This window comes from Esox lucius, chromosome 20 (genome assembly GCF_011004845.1).
Source record: "Esox lucius isolate fEsoLuc1 chromosome 20, fEsoLuc1.pri, whole genome shotgun sequence".
Lineage (NCBI taxonomy): Eukaryota > Metazoa > Chordata > Actinopteri > Esociformes > Esocidae > Esox > Esox lucius.
The window spans coordinates 11,770,321-11,796,170 of record NC_047588.1 but is presented as its reverse complement, the minus strand read 5'-3'; the positions used below and the strand labels follow the sequence as shown (position 1 = coordinate 11,796,170).

The 25,850-nt window shown below is 41.0% G+C and overlaps 2 protein-coding genes across 11 annotated transcripts in view; both read left to right on the top strand.

Annotated features, from left to right (window-relative positions):
* LOC105010061 (sialic acid-binding Ig-like lectin 12) overlaps positions 1–9,885 on the top strand; it is a 30,030-nt gene extending 20,145 nt beyond the window's left edge. For 8 of the 9 annotated variants that reach the window (XM_034288835.1, XM_034288834.1, XM_034288837.1 and 5 more), the window contains 2 exons: positions 8,928–9,036; positions 9,510–9,885. In XM_034288835.1, the coding sequence (XP_034144726.1) occupies positions 8,928–9,036; positions 9,510–9,621 (221 nt within the window). In that variant the 3' untranslated portion in view covers positions 9,622–9,885. The remainder of the gene's footprint in view (positions 1–8,927; positions 9,037–9,509) is intronic. The other variant, XM_034288840.1, reaches the window with a different exon arrangement.
* Positions 9,886–12,949: 3,064 nt separating this feature from the next.
* LOC114829753 (sialic acid-binding Ig-like lectin 7) lies at positions 12,950–25,209 on the top strand. 2 transcript variants are annotated; one of them, XM_029115715.2, is made up of 8 exons: positions 12,950–13,219; positions 17,624–17,737; positions 17,902–18,288; positions 18,686–19,006; positions 20,432–20,731; positions 20,897–21,026; positions 22,377–22,494; positions 24,628–25,209. In XM_029115715.2, the coding sequence occupies exons 2-8, from the start codon at positions 17,689–17,691 to the stop codon at positions 25,012–25,014; spliced, it is 1,692 nt and encodes a 563-aa protein (XP_028971548.1). In that variant the 5' UTR covers positions 12,950–13,219; positions 17,624–17,688; the 3' UTR covers positions 25,015–25,209. The 2 variants fall into 2 exon arrangements, with proteins under 2 accessions (XP_028971548.1, XP_034145036.1); XM_034289145.1 differs by having other exon boundaries at positions 12,967–13,219; positions 22,377–22,458.
* Positions 25,210–25,850: the final 641 nt, after the last annotated feature.

Here is a 25,850-nt window from a genome sequence, read left to right as displayed (position 1 = left end):
CCTGGTATTTGCATTGGGGGCATCTATTGTCTGTCCAGATGGAGATCAATGGGTTTTAGGACAGGATAGGAGAAGATACAGCAAGGGGGCAGTAAGGCCAGTTGGCCCCTTTGGGTAAACACTACAGTAAACATGGCAGGAAGGATAAGGTTGGGGAAGATAGCATTTGATAGAACAAAGGGAAGGTGTTTGATTGACATGAAACAGATGGCAGCATCTTACCACACCCCTTCTTCCTATGTAATAAATACTGTCGAAATGATGTTTTTATTTAGAAACTATCCACCGTTACTTTGTAACCTGTATACTTTCTCCTTGCAAGCAAGATTAAAACCGTTTATTGCGCAATTGATTTCTCCTGTCTTACCTACCATTTTCATAGAACTTTGGAATTTTAGAAATTGCCATCACAGTGTCCAATCAGTACATTCGACCGCCCTTTTAACCATGGGCCCCAGGTCTTTTGCTTGGTGTTTAGGATGCAGGGCCAGTGACACATACGGGACGGACTCCTCCGCCATCATGTACCATTGATCCTGCTCCTCTGTCAACTGTACATCTGCCGCTACCCCTTCAGGGCCTACATATATGAATTTAGACCCGACCTGCCACGTGTCCCCACACACTACATCCCCAAACCCCTCTCTATACACCTCATCGCCCTGCCGATCATAAAATAGGGTTACATGTGGGGGGTCTGGCGGAGGAAAGTACGGCTCGAGGAGGGAGATCCACGGCCTCCACTTGAAGTCGATGTCCCGTCTGGTAACGTGACAGTTAGTCCATCTGGAGAACATAAGATATTAGCCCCCAGTTTTATCAACAAGTCTCTCCCCAATAAGTTAAGTCCTTCCCGTCGATATTCAGGGACAGCATAGGGTCTGCCTTTCCCCCGCTGTCCCCCCCCCCCCCCTGTAGACCGTCACGCCTGGTCCCACCCTCCCTCATAAGAGTGGGTATTGTCCAGGTGCACTAGGTGGTGGGACGGCGTGTGGGTTGGGAACTGGAGCTGCCCCTTGGTTTGGGTATTCTCTGCCCCTTGCAGTGTTCTGTGGGCACTCTCTGGACCAGTGGTTCGGGTCACCACACGTAAAGCAGGCTCCGTATGGGACTTGGGCTCCTGGAGCCCCTCTGTCTCTACCCCGCCCCCTACCCCTACCATAACCTCCCCTCGGAGTCCCTGGTCGATAGGGCGCGGTGAATGCCCCCCGGCCACTGTGAGGTTGGGGTGCCAATGTGGGAACAAGGTATAAATCGGGTGTGTCAGGTTCTCCTGAGCCTAGGGCTGCCATCTGCTTATGTAGCTGTAAGCGCAACAACTTCTCTTTCAGTCCCTGTATCTGTTTGACTTTCTCTGTCTCCTCGTCTTTAGCCCTCTGTAAATGATGCACTATGTGTCTTTCCCATACGTGTGATTCACTACCCGGCAAGTCAGGATTTGCCATAATTTCCTCTTTTATTTTCTCTGGAGGTCCCTCTAAGACCGCCCTTCTAAACCACTCCTGCTGCAGACCTCCCTTCCCCGGGTGGTGCCCTGTGTGTTTGGCCCATGTTTCTTTACATACTTCTAGATACTGTCTAGGGTGTTGCTCTTTTTCCCAAGGTAACTTGGGCATCGGGGCCCCAGCGGGCAAGGGAAATTGTTCCCTCAGGGCCATGGCTATGCGCCCGACCACCTGACTGAAAGGGGTGTTGTCAGGGCTCCGCCTAGTGGCAGCCCCTTTTTCTATCTCAGTCATAGCCTGGGCGGACACGGCTCGGGCGGCTACTGCCCTCCAGTCCCCCAGTGCCAACATTTGACCAGCTGTGAGTTTATCAAATTGTGACAGCCATAGTCCACCTCCTTCTCCCATCGGGGGTAATTTATCTACCAGTGCCTGTACGTCTCCCAGCCCCAATGGTTTATATCGCGGTTCGGCGCCTCCCACTCTAAAGAGAGGCAGCTGAATCCCAGCACAACCAGCTTCCCCTGCTTGTGACCGCGTATACATTTTTGAGTCTTTTGAATTGATTCTACTGCGTCATGGTGTAGTTTATGTTCTGGTGGGGGCGTACGCGGCAGAGGGTATATGTCTGCGTCTCCCTTACTCCCATCTCCGCTAATGTCTGCGTCAGGGTCTTCGTCTGAGTCAGTCCATCTCCCTACTGCTTGCCCCGTGAGTACCACCCGTCCTCTATGCGAATTTCCTTTGTTCTGCCTAGATCTGGTCCTTATCACTGTATCACTATCGTCCGACCCCGACCTTGAGTCCTCACCTAACCTGCCTTTAGTACGGCCTGATCTTTTCTTTCTGGCCCCTGTAATCTCCTCCTGTTTATTATCTCCTAGTCGCCTCCCCTTCTCGTTCCTCTCTTCGTATCTCCCGTACTCTCTCACTGCCCTTGCCTTGAACGGTTTCACCTCCCCCTCAGTATCTGTCTCGCTCTCTGACTCCGCCTTCCTACTCAACTTTCTCTTATCTTGCTTTCCTATGACTTGAGTTACGGGCTTGCTGTTCTGTGTGTCTAAAGACAATATACCACTCTGTAAACGTAAGACTGGATATAATGGTGCCCGGTCCGTACCAAGCCCCAAGTCATCTTCATATGCTGGGGGTTCTATCTCTCCTCCCTTTTTCTCCTCCTTAATTTTCTGTTCCTTTTTCTCTTTGTTCAAATGGTCTACGCCCTGACACCACACTGCTAATTTACACCATTATTTTCGGTGCTTTTCCCATTCGTTCTCCTTTTCTCTATATCTCCCTCTCTTGACCAACTTTGCTGTTTCCTTTTTGTCTCTAACTCTATCTCGATTTTTGGAATAATCCTTCTCCTTATTCCACAAAATAACATGTAATGGTCTCCTTTCCTCCATCCTTAATCCTGCCTCACTCACCACTTGTCGCAATTTCTCTTCTATCCCTTTTTCTGAATTGGGTCCATCCTGCCTACAACCGTCATTACATTTGCCACCTGTATCCCCAATTGTTTCCACTTTCCTGTACCTGGATCCCACCCGTCGTCATCTACTTTTCTCTCAAACTCCCCGTCCATTTCTCCCTGACTTATGTTACTGTGAGTCCCAGACTCAGAATGCTTAACAAATGATTAACGGGTCCCTGACCCAACACTTTTGGGACTTGAACCCAGTTCTCTTATAAAAAATTCGGGGAGTTCCAAACTCCCTGGGCCTCTAACCCAGCTGAACGGGTCCCTGACCCAACACTTTTGGGACTTGAACCCAGTTCTCTTATAAAAAATTTGGGGAGTTCCAAACTCCCTGGGCCTCTAACCCAGCTGAACTTTTTTGTTTTGTTTTGTGTAACGCCACTGTACCATCGCAACAGTGTCCTCGGGCCTCTAACCCGACTGGTTGCCAAGACTCTAACTCGCAACTCTCCACCTTCCCCGTCGGGAAGTGGCGTAGGGTAGTCAACCCCAGAACCAATACCAATTGCCTCGCCCTCCTGAATTTAAACCAGTCCCATTACGTTTTCCACAGGTTCAAAATTTAGTTCATAGCCAATATGCAGATTTAGATATAACAGGCTCTGCTTACCTTTTTTATGATGCACCGGTCCTGGAACCTGTGAGTCCCGTATAGGTCAACTGGACCGAGTCGAATTCCTTCTCCCTTTTTCCAATCCCGGACCGAGCCCCCAAAATTGTTGAAGTCTAACACTTCACCGAGTTGGTTTGTTGGAAAGGAGAATAAAACACCGGGAGTCAGGTCAATTACCATACCGCATATTCCATTTATTGCAAAAGCTTTTGGAGACAAGTGTCGCCGCACAATGTCTAAGGATCAACATTCAACAGATCATTTTATACTTCTACTACGCCCAAAAGATAGAGTCGTTAAATTCACAAAGCAAGTATGCTATTGGTCCAGTTCCAGTTCTATTCCTTATAAGGGAAAACATCTTCTTGCCCCCCCATCTGGCTTCTGTCTTGTCTGTCAGACTATGTGTGTGTCTCTAACCGTGTCCTGTTTCTCCAAAGACAGACATACTAAATCTTTCTCTCCCCCGGCAACCGCTTGAACACGGTTTCCTATTCTCCTACTTGCTCCTTCAGTTTCAGCTCATACTACAAACATTTAATATTTTGTTTCATTGGTTACAACAGCTTACAACTGTTCACTAACTTATACAATCAATACATCTACACGGTTTTGTAACCGTATGTCTTTGGCCCACCACTAACAAATTGAGCTATGCTTTCCCCATCCAGTAACTCATTGGTCAAGTCACCCAAGAATGGCCCCAGTGGGGGCACCCAATCCCCAAGGCATGTGACAAAGATCACAGAATCAGTGTCTGTGTAGAGTACACGTCTATCTAACTTCTCCAAGAGTGAATACAACTCGAGTCTAGCATAAGCGGTTGTGAACGCAGCAATAAAAATGTTGCCGTTACGTGGTTTGATTGGTGTCTGTTTTGTGTAACGCCACTGTACCATCGCAACAGTGTCTGAGATAAACGAGAAATAACCAACATCTATTTCACTGGAAAAAAGGTAGTGGCTAAACTCCTCCGGATCTATAATTAACATTGTGTTCATAAGGTTAGTCCGCTCACCCATCTTACCCCAAAGACTATTCATTGCCAATTTAGCTAAAGATCGCTTAGCACTGTTTACAACAATGTTTTCCTTGTCAAGCTGCACACCCTCCTTTTCATGATATTCACGGATATACCGGTCTTTAGCCTCATCGTCAACCACAGATGGTGGGAAGCCACTAGCTTCCTGCTTGTGCTTCAGGAATGTTCTCATGTAATCTGCAAAAAGATCATCTGATGTCCTGGTAAAATCCCAGACTTCAAATACTTCCACAATACGATAACCTTGATAACAGCCTTAACCAGCTCAATAGAAACCCAGGTACCGGTTAGAGATCTTTCTGAATCAGTATGTGAACAATCAGTTACCTGGTTTTCAGACTCTGCACATAATCTACACAATGGAAAGAACAGTTTACCGCCGACCCTGTGTGGTAAAACGGGCTGATAAAGGCCTTTCAGTGGACACACCGTAGCCTTAACAATACCAAAGTAGGTGTCTAGTGGTTTGAAATCTCGAAAGATTATGTCTGGATGCCCAATCGGATAAGTCTTTGTCTTGTTGCAGAATGGGTAAAGACTACAGACATCGTTATACTGAATAGTCTCCCCTTCTCGAGCCGTAAACTTCAGATGAATTGCATTAGTATGACCGCCAAAAAGAGCATCCCGAGGGTCAAGGCACTCTGGAGCACCAAAGGTCTTCAAGAAAGCTTTGACATCTGCGGATGTGTTTTTAAGCTGATTCCACTCACACACTGAGCTTGCTACCATTAGCAATAAGTGTCGTGCCAATACCATTGTTAGCAAGGTAATGCATCAAGATGTAACCATCGAAACCTTTAGAGTTGTGTGCTATAAATGTGTAGTCATTATATTTCGGTTGCCTAAACTTTTGATAAAAAGCAGTGACACAACCATCTCCGGCTGAACACCACGTCTTGTTATCAAAGCTTATTGCACACACAAAATGTGCAGTGTGTACACCATTCACCGGATTGGCAATAGTCTCAAAATCATAAAATATGTAGCGCTCACTGGGGTCCTCGGGCTTGGAGGGTTTTATAAAACACTGATGATTCATTTCAAAAGCCAGATCCACGTTAAAATTGTGACATATGTTAGCCATGCACCTGTGCGCTTTATAGTTGGTAATACTAACATTGTAATAACGGCCGCAATCGAGACAGTATTTCTTCTGGTCACACCTGCTAAACAAACGATCCACACTTTTGTGGTGCTTCGTTTATGCTGGCTATAACAAAAATCCGAATAACATATCCGTTTACAGTCAGGGCACTGCTTTGTGTTACGGGGTTGGGTATGACAATCTTCATGAAGACAGACACTACAGCTATGTTTACAACCATGATCACCACGTGTGTTGAAACCGGTATAGCACCAGTCACAGACATAAGACACACCCAGAAAACCCTTCAGATTCATGATGCCACAGGAATGGTTATCGTGTAAGTACATAAAGACAGTTCTAGGGTGGGTTTCCTCGCTGTTTTGAAACTTGGTAAAGTGACCATCCCGTGTTCGGTGAAAGACAACAATTTTATACCCTGTCATTTCTTCAAACCAAACAATATCTGTGAATGCCACACAATCAGCTAATGCTAAACCAGCGCCCTTATGTAACTCACGACCACTAACCAGGGCCTCAGGATATGTGTACTGCGGGTTCAACATATCCATCAAACAAACAGAAAATTATTCACAGCCACATATAAATGTCTTCTTTTTTTATTGATAATCTGATCTATCAACAGTGTTTGAGCTTTACGTCGTGGGGCACCACCCTCACGGTTTTTGACAATTTGTACCACCAGTTCTAGTGACTGATCAATCATTATCTCGGCATTACTCTGCATAACACTTTCAAGTAAATTACCAAACGTGCGTTCATTATATTCATCCGCTCTCATGGTCACATGTACGGGGTCTATCAGAGATTCACCAATCAACTCAATTTGCGGATGATCACCAGGTCCGTGTACAAAGTCTGAAGCTCTAACAATCAAAGTATCCAAGCCTGCCATAATACTTGCGTAGAATGTGCCAAAATCACCAACTTCACCTGTATTTTGTAAATTTATCAACTGTCGTAATTCAACATTGTCAAACGCATTACGTTGTATAACTCTAACATCGCCATCACTGCACTGAGTTTGCATCAGAGAGCTTGAAGGAGTGTCAACTAGATCGTGTGAAAAATGGGGGCTACTAAGCTTGGTTAACAAGCCTTGTATCTAAAGATTATTGTGTGCATCGCTGTGTAACAAAGTAATGTTTGGTTCATTTGTATTTTGGGGTGTGGTCGATTGATTATGTGTAGAGGTTGTCGGCTGTACCGTGTCTGATCTGTTGTTAGCATTATATTTCGCCATTTTTCTGGTTTAACGTGTAAATAACAATCCACTTTTTAGGTTTAAATATTCTAACTCAAACATACATTTACATACAGCGCAGTTTTGAAGAGTTGGCTGTATTACCTTCAGCTTTCAAGCCTGATAAAAAACTAAACAAAAATCCCCTCACGCTGTGCAGCCACAAGGAAGGGTGTCCGTAACTGACCCCATTGTGGTAATGTACTTTGTATCATCACCCGGCTGTCCTCAATCTGTTGGAATATAGAATGTTGTACCAAGGGTCAGTATGCATAGTCATAATTGTTAATAACACTTTAGAACAAGACAAAAAAATTCTGTAAATAATTAAACTTACACAACCGTGCAGATACTTTTTTGTGTAAGATCACAGTCTGACCGCCCAGTCCAACTGACGCAGATGCTGGTCACTTGGACTAAATACATGTATCGACACTCTTAAAGGAGTAAGAAACAGAGACAACGTTCTCTTGGCACATTCTAACAGTTTTATTAACTATTATGCAAATATGAGAGACGTGTCAACCGCTTACCAACATAATCGTCTGAGGAGTCTCTGACTCAAAACATGCACAATCCGTATTTATTACCGAGAAAAAGGGGTGTGGTAAGTGGCTAGCCATCTGTCTTGTGTCACATAGGTTTTACCCAAAGGGTGGGCTGTCCCCCCACCTTATCCTTCCTGCCATAATGTTTACTGTTGTGTTTACCTAAAGATCCCCCCAAGGACCACATTCCTGAGGATCAAAAGACTGACAACCTTCTTTGTCTAGGCAGGAGGACATGGCCCAAATACCTAATAATCCTCTGATATTATACAGACATGTGTGTCACAATCAAAGTAAAGATCTACATACAAGCCAATGGAAAGACAGACATTTCTCAAATGTACCTTAATTCAACATTTCCATAACACGACCCACAACCATGACAGCCCTCAGACGGCACTGCATTAAAATCTGACAGGATTCTGTAGTGGACATCACTGCATGAGATCAGGAACACTTCTGAAAACCATTGTCTGTAAACACAGAATGTCGCATCACCTACAAATGCAAGTTAAAACTCTACCTTGCAAAGAAGAAACCATATATAAACAAGATACAGAACAGCCGCCGCCTTTTCTGGGCCTGAGTTCATTTCAGATGGACTGAGGCAAAGTGCAAAACTGTTCTGTTGTCCGACGAATCAGAATAAAAAATAAATAAAAATGTAGTCGTGGACATTGTGTCCTCCAGACTAAAGAGGAGAGGGACCATCTGAGTTGTTATCAGCACACAGTTCAAAAGCCAGCATCTGTGATGGTATGGGGGTACATTAGTGCACATGGCATGGGTGACTTCTATGTCTGTGAAGGCACCATTAATGCTGAACAATATATACATACCTATACATACATATAAGTTTTGGTGCTAAAATGGCCTGCCTGCAGTCTAGACCTGTCACCCATTGAAAACATTTGACGCAATATGAAATATATAATATAAAATATACGACAAAGGAGACCCCAAACTGAACAGCTGAAATCCAATATAAAGCTAGAATGGGAATGCATTCCACTTACAAAACTACAGCAATTGCTGTCCTCAGTTTCCAAACGCTTACAGTGTGTTGTTAAAATAAGATGTGATGCAATACAATGGTAAACATGCCCCTGTCCCAGGTTTTTGTAGTGTTACTGGCATCAAATTCTAAATGAGTATATATTTTTCCAAAAACAAATAAAATTTCTCTATTTTAAGATTTGATATATTGTCTTCGTACTATTTTCAATCAAATATAGGGATGCTTTACAATTATCATGTTACTCTTTCTCTTTTTAAATGCATTGATGGGAAAAAAAAGCATTTCACTGTCTGTCGTGTTCTTCACAAAGCATGTGACAAATACCATTTAATTTCACTTTGATGTAGCTTTATTAGGTTGGGATCTGGCTATTGCCAAAGGTTCTAACAACACTGTTCTAATGACACTGTCTCATCCTTTGTGTTAGTATCTATAGTAAAATGTGAGAATGCAGTAATTCCCTGGACCGTAGCTGGTGTGTTTCTCAGTGTGACCGTGGTCCTCCTCATCTACCTGTTAACTGATGCCTACAGAAAGTAGGATCCTTTTCACTTTTCATTCTTGAGCTGAACATGTCTGTGTATGTTTGCATTTTCAAATCGACTGTCTTGACAGCTCCAGAGATCTCTCCCTATCTGGGCCCACTTAAGAAATATTGTGTAACACAGACCTACATTCAGTGAGGACCTGCCTATTAAGACCAATCCAACCCATAAAAAGCAGGCATTCTATGATCATGCATTTATTTTATAGATACATTGTGCATGTAATATTCCGCTGTTTTTTCTCATACACAACAGTCATAGTACTTTTTATTACTTTATATTAAGTGTATTCTGCCAAGTAATTTAACATCTACTTAATATATGCAGAATTTAGAAGTGATTTGACATTGCAATAGAATGTTATTTCTCAATTTATCTAAGACCAGACACTTTCTGATAAGATGCCAAGTTTCTCTGAGTGTTAGAAAATAACACTACCACTTTTATTCTTGTGTTATTCAAAGGGTACAAGGTAAGAACAGGAAACCAAAAGAAGAGGAGAGTACCTACATCTCATTGGAAACAAAGGACATGTCTCAAGATGATTATCAAGTTATTTCCAAGCGTCCAATTTGACTGAGCCTGTGATCTTCACTCCAATCTTAAACCTGTGCTGAGACATTTTTTGTATAAATAATTGGAAAAGGTACATAAATAGCACTTAAGTTCTGCTGTTTATCTTTGGATAAACAATGTAAATCAGCCTGAAAACATTTGATATACTTTTTGTATTTAACTATGCTCACAGTTACCAACTTGGAACAGTTCAATCAATCAATCAAATGTATTTATAAAGCCCTTTTTACAACAGTAGTTGTCACAAATTGCTTTACATAGACACTCGGCCTTAAACCCCAAGGAGCAAACAACAGTAGTGTTGAATTTCAGTGGCTAGGAAAAACTCCCTAAGAAGGCCGAATTTTAGGAAGAAACCTAGCGAGGACCCAGGCTCAGAGGGGTGACTAGTCCTCTTCTGGCTGTGCCGGGTGAGATATTAAGCATCCAATTGGAATAATTAATACATTTATCTGGGCTAAATCCAGAGTCTATTTAAAATTAGACTAGGTCAGAAGTATGACCAGATGGACAAGGACCGGGACAGCAATGGGCCCCCCAAACCAGGTACTCCGCAGGTGTGGACCAGGACCTCATGTCCTCCTGAAGTTTAAAACGGTAGAAGACTGGGAAAATTCAGAAAATGCATTCATCATATCAACAATGATTTATAGTGGAAAAGGAGTTACAGCATATTTGCTTATTGCATCTTTGTACATCTCTGTATATTTTCCTGTACTCAACATCCAGTATATACACCTGCCAATTCAATGTCTGCAACTCCCACGAATCTCTGACTGAAAATGAAAATGTATAAATGTATATTCTCTATCATCTACTTATATTCTTTTGTTGCAGAATTGTTCATTAATTAATCTTTAAATGTTTACCTGTACTTATTTTCTATAGTGTATTTATATTTCAATAGTTTTTCTGTATATTCTGTAACTGATGTACATGTTATATTTTGCTAATGATTTCAGCTGTGGGAGTATCAACTCCAAAACTGTGGGACAATTTTCTGTGCAAATGTCTTTGGCCCCTTCAAAAAAGAAAAATAGATCAATACATTAAATTTTTTGAATAATGTATAACGTTGAAGTAAACACTAACAAACATTAATACAATAACTAACAAATTTTTTTATTTTTAAAACAATCCAGTATTTTATGTGGCCTCCCTAAGAATTCAAAACTCAAGCAGTGTGCTAACATAGACAAGTGAATGCTTTTTTGTTTCTTCTTTTTCTTCTTCTTCATCTGAAGTGGCCAGTCTAATACAATGGATGTATGGAGTCATTTTCCAGCTCAAAGATAATGCTTTGGTCCATCGTTTTCCCAATGTGTTTTCCCAAGGTACAGCATGATTACCAAAATCTGTTAATGATTCTCATATTCCTAATTACATTGCGTTTGACCAGATCCCCTATATTGGCTGAAATACACACCCAGCCCATAACAGAGCCACCATTATGCTTCACAGAAGTTTGCAGACAGGCATCAGTGTACTTCTTGCCAACTCTTCCAACATACTGGCATCTTTTTTAACCATAATGTCTGATTTGGACTAATCACTCCTGCTTGTTGTTCCATGCTTTTTGTGTTGTGCATACTGCAATTTGTTCTGCGTGATGCTTTTCCACAAAAAATTGTTTCTTGGCTGCAACATGCCCTACAAGGCAGTTTTGTTTAACACTTCTCATGGTTATAGTGTGTACTTTGGTGCCAGAAATAAACACTTCCCTGGATATACTTCTACCCCTGTAGTAAGTGACCTTTAAGTTAACCTGCTTTAAGTTACCTGCTGGATTTAAACTGGTTGAAAATGGAGAAAACAAAACACTGTTAGCTCTGTAACCCACAATCTCCAAATGTCTCACATCTAATGACAAACTTAGGGTTCCAGAATTCATGGACTCTGTGATGTATCTTTCAGTTGTTATATTATAGTTATAATTCAATCCGACTGGTAGCCCCTTTGAACATCCTCCTTGTCTCAACATGTCCCCCCGTCTCAACATGTCCTCCCGGTCTCAACATGTCCTCCCTGTCTCAACATTTCCTCCCTGTCTCAACATGTCCTCCCTGTTTCAACATTTCCTCCCTTTCTGGTATATACATTGAAATGTCATACTCATAGTGCATGTTAATGATCCAACTCGCAATAACATACAGGCTAGTACTGAGCCATAATCACATGGAACTCCCCTCCATCCTCAATTACTCAAGCAAATGGCAAAAAAAAGTTTAAAGCACTGATAAGACAACATCTCATGTGGGTTGTGAAGAGATGAACACACTTATCGACACAGACAGTATCGACACATTGTAATTAGTTGTATTATTGAATTTAACATGTGTGGCATTGTTCTGGTTTATCAGTGAATCAGTGTTTTATTTGTTCGTTTTCAGTGGATCCCAGGAACAGTACAGTAGATTCTGTGTTGTCAGGATACAATTTAATGGGGATCCAAACAAAGAAAAGCAGTGAGACACAGGGTGCAGCTCTACAGGCCATGAAGCAACCTAGGTTGTGTTGAGATATTTTAACTACATAGTTATTTTTATTATTTGAACTGGTTTTCAACTAGAGTTTGACAACAACAAACAGCATTAATCAGCACACAGCGTTAATCCACATAGAATCAGTTCCTCTTTACATTTTGAGGTAACTGCTGTTAAGGCATGATGTATTTGTTGGGCGGGACTTTTCTGTCGTTTAACAAGTTGATCGATGAGAACAAAAGGACTCAGACTTGGGAAACTCGGCTTCGAAGCTGACTCAAGGAAAAAGATTGTGTGCATACAAAAAGAAAACCAAAAATACACTCACCACAAAATGTAATCATATTACATTCACACACTGTTGAGATTGAAAAGCACACAATCAAAACAACAAACCATACTGAAAGATTAAGGTGCTGCCTAGTCAATCACTAAGGTAAAAACGATTCTATTGTATGTTTAGTGTCTTATGTCCTAGTTACTCTTCTTCAAATGTCTTTTCATAACCCCCTCAACATGCATCAATCTAAAGAGCAGGGTTGGGGTCAATTCAAATGAAAGCCAGAAATATTGGCAAGTCAATTCTCACTTACAGAATAAGTGCATTCATCATCAACATCACAACATGGCAGCCAAAGGTGTCAACCGTTTCTATTTTTTGCAGTAGCTCTGACTCATCATTATGTGATATGTGAGAGATAACAGAATTTCAAAGCATTTTCTGAAACCATTAATATCTGTGCAACACAGACCTTTATTGACATGTATAAATGTTAAAAGTAAAAAAAGACAAACAAAAATACTTTCTCTATGAAAGAATTAGAAGAGTCTCTGTCAACCTTGAACCTTGTCATTAGAAAACAAAACAGCATTCACACAAAACAAACGAAAGAACATCAGGACTGCAGCGTTACCCTATGTTTATTGATGAGGACTGTTATTTGACATTAAAGTAAGGGTTGATTTTGGTCTATACAGTAAAACTGAGTGTGTAAAGAAGTACTTCCTGGATTGCAACACCAAGTTAGGGGAAGAAGTAACAGAGTGGAAACAAGAAGTGACATCCATCAGAGACACGCAGGGATACTGATCAGGAATAGAAATCACAAAGAAAGGTAAACTGCTCATTCAGTCTTATTTTTACATGGTTCAAAGGGAAGCTATAGAACCATTCATCATTTTTATGATGAACTATTTACTCCGGTTAAGATTCAAAACCTCCTAGAAGGACTAATTACTGTACCAGGAGATGCTCAAAGAAGAATTTCTCAATGAACATTGCTAGGCAATGGTTCATATTTACACTGTTGTGTTGTTGAGGGGTTCTTGGAAGAACCTTTAGTGTTTTCATGGGTTCCTGCAAAGTGTCTGGAGTAGAGTGGCTTGATAGGGCCAGGGCATTAAGACTAACTGTTAAAATAAATGTAATTCCTTCTTTTTTTGTTCTTTTGTATTGTCTTCATGTGGAGTTTAGACTAACATATTTTGAGGGCTGGGTTTGCCTATCTCTTGTCACATGTTTTTTAACAGTGTTTCAGTGCCTTATTGAATGTAGCCTTCTTCACTCTGATAGTCCGACTGAGTTTCACCTGTGTTTCTGTTTACTTGCTCTCTATCAGTTCCTATATAGTTCAGTTCTGTTTGTAGCTTCTTTGTGAGGTATTGTGTTTATGTGCCACTCTACTGAGCCTTTCTTTCTTGTCAATTCTAGTATTTACCAGTGTTCCAGACCATTGCCTTCTGATTAGTGTTTTGACCTGCCTTAGTCATTTTATACCATTGCCTCTGCCTAGTCAGACCTTCTCATGTACCGACCTTTTGCTTGTCCTGTGTTTCTAGATTTTGGTTTGCATTGTTATTAAACATCCTAGCGCACTCCCTTGTCCGTGTATTCATGACTAATACAGGTGCTGGTCATAAAATTAGAATATCATCAAAAAGTTGATTTATTTCAGTAATTCCATTCAAAAAGTGAAACTTGTATATTATATTCATTCATTAAACACAGACTGATATATTTCAAATGTTTATTTATTTTAATTGTGATGATTATAACTGACAACTAATGAAAATTCCAAATTCAGTATCTCAAAATAATTTTTTTAGAAAATTTTGTATATGAGTGAAACTCTGATTGAATATTCTGCAATAGCCGAGTCAATTGCCTAATCGCAACCTGATCGAGAATTAATTGTACTTTCTGAAGACAAAATTTAAGGCAGAAAGTCCCACAAACAAACAATTGAAGACAGCTGCAGTAAAGGCCTGACAAAGCATCACAAAGGAGAAAACCCAACGTTTGGTTATGTCCATGCTTTCCAGACTTGTTTGCAAAGGATTCTTGACAAAGTATTAAAAATGAACATTTTATTCATGATAGTTTTAATTTGTCCAATTATATTTGAGCCCCTGAAATCAGGAGACTGTGTATGACAATTATTGCAATTCCTAAACATTTCATATGATAATTTTGTTCAATCTCTTGAATTAAAGCTGGTAGTCTGCAATTCAATTGCATCTTGGTTGTTTCTTGTCAAATCCATTGTGGTGGTGTACAGAGCCAAAAATGAAAATTGTGTCAGTGTCCAAATATTTCTGGACCTAACTGTATGTGAATTCAGACCTCTAATGAGAAAACTGTCACGTCTGGGGCAATACAACACTTTACGTTCCTTCTTCCGGTACTTCTCAAAACCTAAGTGCCCTACAAGAATTTCCTTCTTTAGACTTGTGGGAATTACTTTAATCCTTCATTGTGTTGCTTCATTTTCAGCCATACAATCATTAATATTTCCTAGACTTTTTTTTCTTTTTAGGGTCCAATCAGCGAAGCTGTAGGAACCCTAGTGTAATTGTTAGTTTTCTTTATTACTATTAGAGGTCCAAGCATTGAAGCTGTGGGAACCCTGTTATAATGGTTAGGTTTTTTATTATTAGGGGTCAAAGCAGCACAGCTGCGAGAACCCTATTGTTATTGTTAGTTTTTTTATTATTATTATTATAATTATTATTTTTCCAACTTCTACTGGCTAACTTTTTTAAAACTTGAAAAACCGTGAGGTTGTATCTCAGCCTCCGTTTGTCCAACTGGCACCAAACTTGCGATGCATGTTTGGAAGGAGAACCAGAGGAGGCCTGCCGTGTTTGGCAATAATCGGCCATATGGGGCGCTATTCCAAACAGCCAGTTGTAAGGCTCATTACTCCTAAACGCAAACAGATATTTCATCCAACCTTGGTGAGTTGCATGAGTGCAATAGGTTCTTGAACTGAAACAAATAGGGAGCCAGCATTCCAAACCATGTGAGCGCCACAGGCCAATCAAATTCAACCTATCAATAATAGCTTTTAGAAATGCTTGACTGCCATGAAACTAGATAAATAGAAAGCGTTATAGGCCCCCAACAACCAGTAAAGGTTTGGGCAAGATCAGCTAATGGGGGGCGCTACAGTGTGTCGTCAAACCTGAGCTTTTTAAATAACAATATCATTGTGCTCCTTGGAGCTGAAATCACCAAACATTTCTCGCAATGTGAATGGCACTATGCTAAACAAAACTGCCTCTTGGAATATCGAGCTCCAATATCTTGTATTTCAGCCATATTCAACTTCCTGTTAAAGCCCAAAAAATGTCACAGGTCGAAAATCTTGTCCAATCTTCCCGAAACTTGGCAGCGATAATCTTCAGGCAAAGCCTAACGAAAGACACTAGGTGGATTTTTGATTTGCAAAATCGTTTGCCCATTGCAGCCAATCAAATATGGCAGCGAACCCGCCTATCAGGAAGTGAGTGAGTTTCACAGCAACCGTTTGTCCGATTGTCACCAAACTTGGTATCCTTGGTCGGAATGAGGTGCCGTGGAGGTCCACGTACGTTACCTGGCAACAACTTCCTGTGTCTGAGAATTTCACAGGAAGTGAGGGTGTTTCTCAGCAACCGTTTGTCTGATTGTCACCAAACTTGGTGTCTGTGGTCGGAACGAGATCCGAAAGTGGCCCGTGTGTTGTGGCACTGATCGGCCATGTGGGGGCACTATTTCGGAAAATCTGTTTAAACGCTCATTACTGCCTAACGCAAAAATGAATTACTGGGCCTACTCTTGGGCTTGCGAGGCAAATCCTTGTCTTGCGCTCTGTTTGCTTGGACCCCTAATTGCTGCTTGCAGCTATATTTCTATCTCTGTTCTTGTTCATCTTGACAATATTGACTGGCATTGCTGTTGTAATTCTGTCCAAGTAGTGCCTTTTGATCATCGGCTCAGTCTGCTTTTACATAATTTATGCCTCATGTTCTTCATCAACATGAACCATACAGTAATGTAATTGGTTGAAGTGTTGATGTGACCGGGAGTGATTTGTTGATGTGACCGGGAGAGGTGCAGGAGAAGGGAGAGGTGCAGGAGCCGGGAGAGGTGCAGGAGCCGGCGGAGCGGCCGGGACAGGCCGGGGCGGCGGAAGGCCACAGGACTGGATCAGGGTCGGCGGAAGGCTGCGAGACTGGAACAGGGGTAACCCACTGGGGTAACCAGCGTTCTAAGGGGTGATGGTAGGGGTCCTCCTCCTCGGAGTCTGAATCAGGCCATCCGAGGCGTTCCACTACCGTCCAATTCTGCTGCCTCCTTTGGGTTTGGTTGGTCATTCTGTCACGTTTCAGAAAGGGAGATGGAGGCATGCGCAGAATTTTGTGGTGTTCCTTTTTAATAAACAAACAAAAGCCGGGAACACAAAACGGAGTGCCGGGCACTATGAAATACCCAGGAGTTCAGGAGTTCATACAACATGACACGCACAATGACCAACAGTGAGAGGGAGAAAATGGCTGAACTAAATACACAGAGTAACGAGGAGAACAGAAACAGGTGGGGGCTAAACACAGGTGAAATGAATATACTGATTAACCGAAACAAGAAAAGGAAAGACCATACAAGGACAAGACAAGGACAAACAGAAAACATGAAGTGGATCACTAGCACATTTTCTATTATACAATATCAAGTTAATTTCTTTACATTTGTGTTATGTTTACTAATTGTGTCCCAAGATGAACATCTATGTCTCTTGAATTTTCATATTTTTATATACATTAACATAAATTTCAAATGTCCATTAGTGTCCATGAAACTCCATGTAAATGCACCCATCCATTGACTCATCCTTTAAATGTATATTTTCCTTTCAATTTCATGTATAATTTGAAAAGTAGGACTGACAGAAGAGTTGAGATATTCAGAAAAGGCTGTAGGTTGGATTCAATCCCATGCTGGAGGGATACATGTGTAGTGGAGTCAGCAGATCAGATGGCTGGTCCACCTTAGGCCACTTCAGTACATATTCCACTATGACATGTTACATGTTATATTTTTCCAGGTGTCATAAAGTACAACTTAAATAAATGTGCCAAGAATGCTGTTATGAATGACACTGTAGCATATAGTGTAATGAAACACTGATTTCAGATGTGTGTTGCTTTATATTGCTATTTAACTCCATGTCTCATTCTGTTCCACTCCAATGTGCCAGACCATTAGAGGTACCGCAGGAGAAACCCTGGTTCTGTAGTTGATCCTGGAGGAAGTGGAGGCAGGATGTGGCTCCTCATCTGGACTCTACTTCTGACAGAGAGTTTGTGTGAGGGTAAAGTCCATTTACTCGTTGCTGTTTAATATTATGATAATCTTTAGTAGTTGTCAACATGGTCATCATTGTGGGTCAATATCTCAGCAGTTACTGAAACATCTAATATGTGACAGACAGTAACGTGTTCTGTATTACTCCTGTCTGTATTTATTTCTCTTCAGAAGGTGGAAAGCCTCCAGTGCCAGACGGATACAACATCAACATCTCTCCAGCAGAGATAACAGTACAGACTGGTCTATGTGCTGTTATTTCATGCACCTTCACACACCCAGATAACGTCCAGCCTAAAGATGCATTATGGCTTAAATGTCTAGATGAAGGATGTACCAACAAAAAAGAAGCAATTTTCTCTTCTGAACAGTCCTCTAACGTTAAAAAAGATTACCGTCAGAGAGTGTCTCTACTGGAGAGAGACTTGTCAAAGAAGAACTGCAGTATGATCATCAACAACATCAATGAAAATGACCAAGGAAAATATACATTTAGAATAAAAACGTCTAAAGCTGCTGGATATACATACAAAGACAAAGTTAATATCACAGTGACAGGTATAACATGACTATTACACAGATAAGAGACTACTAATTATTCACTATCATACATGAGTATTACCAGCTATAGTAACATACTACCAAGTAGTGACTTTATTACATAACTATTAAAATGTACATTAACAGACTACTGACTACTGGCTGTTACACATGATTGACTTTTTACAATAACAGACTACTGACTATTGACTTTTACACATGATTATTGCTGGTTACATTTACAGAATACTGTAAAATTACTGTGGTTGAAAGGTGCACTGGCCAAATCTCTCCCCAAGTCTCAATATCAAAGTCCTCTCTTAAACACCTTTTCAGATGTAGCATATAAATGCAGACAATTTATGAATCTGATTGTGTATCAACTCACTGCTGTGTTTTTACTTCCTGTATGAAGATCTGACTCAGAAACCCTCAGTGCTGATTCCTGCTCTGACTGAGGGAGAAACAGTCTCTTTGACCTGCATCGCCCCAGGATTCTGCTCTGGAAGACCACCCAGCATCACATGGAGATGGAGAAGACCAGGAGACAACACGACTGAGTTCCCAGACAACACCACCATACAGAAAATAGAGAACTTGACCAATGTCAACACAACCCACCTCTCAACTTTGACCTTTACCCCCTCTGCTGAGCACAATGGTATCAATGTCACATGTCAGGTGACCTTCAATGAGAAGATCAAAACTGAAGAAACAGTGACTTTGAATGTGACTTGTGAGTAGTGCCAATACCAAATACTCCATTAACCTATATTTCTAGACAATCTATGTTGTCTTAAAAGCACAATGTCTTTCCTCTTGAAAGCACCTTGTTAAGAGGCAAATAGTATGTAGGCTACACACTGTTACTTCATTGTGGCATTGTTCTGCCTTATTCCAGCTTTCGCTGCTGATCCGACTTTCTGCAGTTTTTCTCCTTATTTCCCCACCCTCCCAGTCAGCGAATCACTATTAGTTTACAGGTCACACATATGTATATAATAACACATGTTATTATATTTAGTTGTGCTAAAATTTCCTCGATATGCAATCTTGCAGACACTGATTCTGCTTTGATCTAATCTAGTCAAACAAGCATAATTTCACTTATGAATCCAGTTCTCTTAAGTCCAGCAGAAAACATGACCCACCCAGCAGCAGAAACTCCAGGGTCTTTTGAGAAAGACAGTACAGGAAACAATGGAACAGCAGCCTCTCTATTTTAATGATCATCTGTTGTTATGAGGCCCTCAACCAGCATAGTTTCTAAAACGTCAAAGATGTGAAAGACTCCTGAACAACTGAAAATGAAAGAGTGAAAAAAAATGTTATGTGCATTTTTACTCAGGGAAAGCTGTGTGTTTTTTAACATTTAATTGTAACAGCCAGACATGGCCTGTGCTATGTCTATGTTCAGCGTCTTTATGTTCCAGGTAGTCTGTTTCTTTGTTCTGTTTGAATCCCCTGTGTTCATTGAATTCACCTGTGCCTTGTTTGCCTTGTTTATCTTTTTCCTATTTAATTTCCTCCTGCCCTAGTGTTTCTTATTATTCATTGTTCTTCTTAATGTCTGTCGTCCTAGTTGTGAGTTCTTCTGTTTATTAAATACCTGTTTATGTACAGACCTCTGCATGTGTGTCCTGCCTCCCCTGATGAGACGTTACAAATATAATTTCTTCTCAAATTAATTCACACAGAAAACATAATTACTTCCACTCCCCTAACATCTAAGCAATTGCCTTTTTTACAGTGTAGAATACTAGGAATTATGGGTTGATGTTCTAACCTCTTCCCCAGGCCCAAATTGCTATTTCAGTTCATTGTATGTCTTTTATAGGCTTGACCAAACTGATCAGTGGAGAATGGACCCAGAATAAGAGCAGAATCCATTCTGTTGTGTACATGTAACCTGTCTTGTTAGCTTTTGTTTCGGTGTGTTCTGTTTTCCTTGATGCAATCCTAGTTCCTTGTAACTCCCTTGGTGGGCAGTATGTATTCACAACACAACACTGTAACAGGACTGACATCTTCCTCTGTTGTCACTGGGATTTTTAGGTAGAAACAGTAGAAACTTAAATTATGAAGTACATAATAATTTGCTATTTTCTGAAGACTGTTATTACCATTAACCCATCACTGATATTTGTCTCTCTGATTTCAGTACGTCCTCCTGTTCTCAGTGGTTCTGGGTGTGTGGTCCAAGCAGGGGTCATGACCTGTGTGTGTATCTGTCAGGGGGTTCCTGTGCCCCTCATCAGGTGGCCTGTGTTGAATAATATCACAGAGTACAACCTCACTACATCAGTATCTGGGTCTTCAGTGACCAGCACCATCAGCCTGCCTGTCAGAAACCAAACTAACAACTCTGTGGTTTGTGTCTGCAAACATGGTGGTGACAACAGCAAAGGGACGAGAGCAAAGTTGAATATCACCCAGGAAGGAACCAACAAAAATCAAACAGGTAAAGATATAAGTTGATTCACTTTGTTAGGATTTACAACTTCCCAATTCCTTCCAAAATGTGTGCAAAAATATTATATAATATATTTTTTCTTTCGGAGGGTACAGGATCGGAAGTGTTGTAAAGCACTTCTATAAGCATGTGAGTTGTTCTCTTTTTTTGTAGAGGAAGTTGAATCTGAAGGCATCATGGCTATGCTGCCGAACCCAAATCTGCTTACTGCATTTGGGATTGGTGCAGCCTTTTCAGCCTCCATCTGCAGTATCTTCCTGTGTTTGGTGGGGAAATGTAAACGGTATAGTTCATGTCATCTATTAATGTAATACATATACACTGCCTGGGTGAGGGTTGTTTGCACACTCTTATATTGTGTTGGACCGCCTTTAGCTTTCATTATTACGCGCACAGCATTTATTTCCACCCAGAGTTGCATACATTTTTGCAGAGATCTTGTTTTGACGTTTGGAGAGTCTAACATCTCCATGAAGTCTTCTCCAGCACATCCCAAATACTTTTATTGGGGCTAAGGTCAGGACTCTGTGGTGGCCAATTAATGTGTTAAAATGATTCGTCATGCTCTCTGAACCACTCTTGCGCAAGCTGAGCCTGATAAATTCTAGCAATGTCGTCCTGGAATATGCCCGTGCCATCAGGACATAAAAAATCCATTGATTGGATAACCTGGTCATTCAGTACATTCAGGGACTCAGCTGACTTCATTGTATTGCCACATAATTTTGCTGAGCCAAGATCTGACCAAGTGAAGCAACCCCAGATCATAACACTGCCTCCAGAGGCTTGTACAGTGGGCACTATGCATTTCCTGCTTCATGAAATTCCCTTCTTACTCTGACACCCATTGCTCTGGAATCTGATAAATGTGGACTCATCAGAACAAACAAATTCTTTCCATTGATCCAGAGTCCAATCTTTATGCTCCCTAAATTGAAGCCGTTTTTCCTCATTAGTCTTACTAACAAGTGGTTTCCTCGAAGCCACACAGCTTTTTAGCCCCAATCCTGTGAGTTCTCATCGCATTTAGTGTGTGGATATACTCTTACTTTTATTATTGAACATGTCCGTGAGTACTACTGTCAATTTTTATGATTGCACATCACCAAGCTTTTTAATGATCTCCGACCACATTTATTCCACAAAGTTGGCAGTTCACCACTGTACTTCCAGGTTTTAAAAATGCGTTGGACAGTTCTTAACCCAATTCCAGTCATTTCAGGAATGACCTAAGATGATTTCTTTGCTTGATTCAGGCCAATATTGACACCCTTCAGAAACAAAGTAACGTCTTTTCCAAGATGCGTCTTCCGACATGGTTGTTTAAGAAATGAGAAGATACTCACTGCATCAGTTAGGGTTAAAATAATTGTTGCCAGCTGAAAAAATATTAATCACTGCAGTAATTATTCAATCATAGGCTCTGAAGTATTTGCTTATTTAATTTCAAACTGTGACTTTTTATAACCAGGCAGTGTAGTATTCATTCAATGAGTTATGCAAACGAATACATTGTGTTATGGAAATGGCAATGCATCTCTATCCGAGAATTAACACTTGGGGCGCAATAACACAATTGTAGTGCGATAGGCTATGGAATGGCTACATTTCACTTCTCTGAATTTCTCCTCAGGCGCAAAGAGAGAATCATAAAGGATTCAGACTGCAAACACCCTGGATTGAACCTAGAGACAGTGACCAGTGGAAACCAACTGGTACAGTTCTTTCTAACTCAGCTTTATCAATATTCAGTGAGCATGGTCCCATCTTTGTATTGATATCCCTCTCTAACTGATATAAGATTTGTTATAATTGTATATAATATATGACTGAATTAGGTATGTACCCATACAGAGTGCAGTGAATAAATATTTGGATAGTGACACATTATATATAGTGACAGACTATATTTTTTCAACTTCATCGCCATATTCAGGATTGTCACAATGCTCATTTTTACCAGGGAATATTTGGCAGCATTAATGAAGGATGCATTGTTGTATAGTTTGGTGTAAAAGAACTGCAGTGTTACTTGTAACCAAAACTCTCCAAAACCTCAAAAATCATTCTAATATATCCAAGCAAGCTCTTTTATAGGTTTATGCTTAGATTTCTTTTGAATATCTATGTATATGCATTCAATAATTAATTTAATAATATTCAACCACCTATAGTGTAAATGTTTCTGAATTGTTCTTATCTCTTACTTGGACCTGTTGCACCCGTTGCTTAAATGGTGGTTTTGGTTTAGATATTAAAGGTAATCTCTTATCTTAATCTTCCAGACCCTGGCAGGCATTCTCCATGTTTTCCGTGGGTTAGGATTGGAAACATTAAATTTCCCCACTCTGGATGGTGCAAGAGAAATTACATCCATGCTTAAATCCATGCTATCGTTATTTCTAGACTAGATTACTGCAATGCTCTTCTCTCTGGTTATCCAGACAAATTAATAAAATAAACTTCAATTAGTGCTGCACACGGCTGCTAGAATCCTAACTAGAACAAACAAATTTGAACACATTACTCCTGTCCTGGCGTCCTTACACTGGCTGCCTGTTAGGGTTAGGACTGATTTTAAGGTTTTACTGTTAACCTATAAATCAATACATGGACTTGCTCCTACTTACCTTGCTGAAATGATCCAGCCATACATACCTACACATAACCTACAATCGCAAGATGCAGGCCTTTTAATTGTACCTAGAATTTCTAAACAAACAGCCAGAGGCCGGGCCTTTTCTCATAGAGCTCCACTACTGTGGAATGATTTGCCATTTAAGGTTAGAAATGCAAACTCAGTGCAAACTATCAAGTATCTACAAAAGACTCATCTCTACAGCACGGTTTGCCTTTCGAGGGAAGAGTCACTGGCTTGTTGTTGTCTCTCTGTTGCGCACTTGTGCAATTGGGCTGTACGCTGCTGGCAATACTCTGCCCTCATTCAGGGGGGTTGCGGTTGGTGGGTGTCCCTTTGGTTGATGCCTGGCAATGTGGGTGGATTGATTTCCTGCCTGTTGGGCCCTTTCCGGGGCCTCCCCCGGGTAGGGCCACAGTGTCGCCGGACCCCCCCGTCTCAGTTTCAAGGTCTTACGCTGCTATACTATTGTGCTCGGGATATGAGGAATGCACTTCTAACTTTTCTTAGTCTCCTCCAGTTTTAAACTTTAGGAGGACACGAGGTCCTGGATCACACCTGCAGAGTACCTGGTTTGGGTGGCCCGTTGCTGTCCTTATCCACCTGGTCATACTTTTGAAATAGTCTAAAATCAAATAGACTCTGGATTTAGCCCAGAGAAATGTATTAATTATTCCAATTGGACTCTTAATATCTGACCCGGCACAGCCAGAAGAGGACTGGTCACCCCTCTGAGCCTGGGTCCTCGCTAGGTTTCTTCCTAAAATTCAGCCTTCTTAGGGAGTTTTTCCTAACCACTGAAATTCAACACTACTGTTGTTTGCTCCTTGGGGTTTAAGGTCGGGTGTCTCTGTAAAGCACTTTGTGACAACTGCTGTTGTAAAAAGGGCTTTATAAATACATTTGATTGATTGATTGACATCACTTTTCAAACTAGCATATTGTGACTCGCAGACCTCAAGTTGCCTGTCAAACAGGAGTTTCATGCTGCTTCATGATGCATGACATTTATTAAAATATTTTCACTTTCACAAATTGTCATCAAAAATCTTTGTAAATTATTTCCACATGAATGGAAACAATCATGTCTCTTTCAGTCACTAGCAAGTACAATCACTAGCAAGTACTAGGCTGATTCTAACATGTTGCCCTGTGATTTACTACTAGGCTTAATCTAACATGGTGCTCTCTGTGATTTACTAAAGTCTGATTCTAATATGGTGCCCTGTGATTTACTCCATGTTAGATGGATACAGGACTGGCTGTGGAATGTGACCTGACCCCTTTGAGGGAAGAGCCAAAGGTGGGAGCAGAAAATAGGGCCGGACACACTCCCTCAGGGCAGAAACCCATCGAAGTTGACTACGCCAGTATCAATTACTCCCTACTGAAGAAGCCCACTCTTGAGGACGCAGTGAAGACGAACACCACAGAGTCTGAGTATGCTGAAATAAAAAAAGAGAACAACAAGGAGGAGAAAGAAGAAGCAGAGGAGGGGTGTGGTGTGTCAGAGGAGGTGGAGGAAGAGAGGGTGGGAAATGATGAGAAGAAAGAGGATGACGAGCTAGTCGGAGAGAGAGATGAGGACACAGCTCTTTACTCGAATGTCAAGGCTATCAGGGGGGAAATGTGAAACCACTGGTTTTAGAACAGTGTACTGCTGTACACATAGTGTTGTGCTTGTATTTGTGTTTTTTTCATATATGTTTTTTTAATGGAATTTAACCCCAGTATTCTTCATGGTACTATATATTGACCACATGCCCAAACATTTGCTTGTGTTTATATGGTCAGTTTCAATTATTCATCATTAAAAACTGAAAACGCATTATTAATGGTTTGAGCCAGGTTAATACTTTCCTTAAAGTATAGATTATGTAAAACAGAATAGTTAATTAATGTTTTTGGTAACATTAATAACAGTTGTTTATGTTTTGGTAACATAAATAACAGCAGTCTATGTTTTGGTAACATTAATAAAAGTAGTTTATGTTTTGGTAACATTAATAACAGTAGTTTATGTTTTGGTAACATTAATAACAGTAGTTTATGTTTTAGTAATGTTGATGGTGCTGTGTAGAATCCTACCCCTGACGTTTTAAAGACTGAACATAACATGGCTTGTCTCCTCATTCTCTTCCCTTACCGAATGAGACCAGAATAGTTTTATCTAGTCCAGGGGGTTTAGGGTGGGGGGTAGTATTATCTTGTCCAGGGGGTTTAGGGTGGGGGGGGGGTAGTATTATCTAGTCCAGGGGGTTTAGGGTGGGGGATAGTATTATCTAGTCCAGGGGGGTTAGGGTGGGGGGGTAGTATTATCTAGTCCAGGGGGTTTAGGGTGAGGGGGGGTAGTATTATCTAGTCCAGGGGGTTAAGGGTGGGGGGGTAGTATTATCTAGTCCAGGGGGTTTAGGGTGGGGGGGGGGTAGTATTATCTAGTCCAGGGGGTTTAGGGTGGGGGATAGTATT

Excerpts from the sequence above, each read along its gene's own strand:
- LOC114829753 (XM_029115715.2), top strand. The coding sequence starts at position 17,689 with ATGTGGCTCCTCATCTGGACTCTACTTCTGACAGAGAGTTTGTGTGAG. Across the intron at positions 18,289-18,685 it reads AGTTAATATCACAGTGACAG|ATCTGACTCAGAAACCCTCA; the intron begins GTATAACATGAC and ends TCCTGTATGAAG. Across the intron at positions 19,007-20,431 it reads AGTGACTTTGAATGTGACTT|TACGTCCTCCTGTTCTCAGT; the intron begins GTGAGTAGTGCC and ends CTCTGATTTCAG.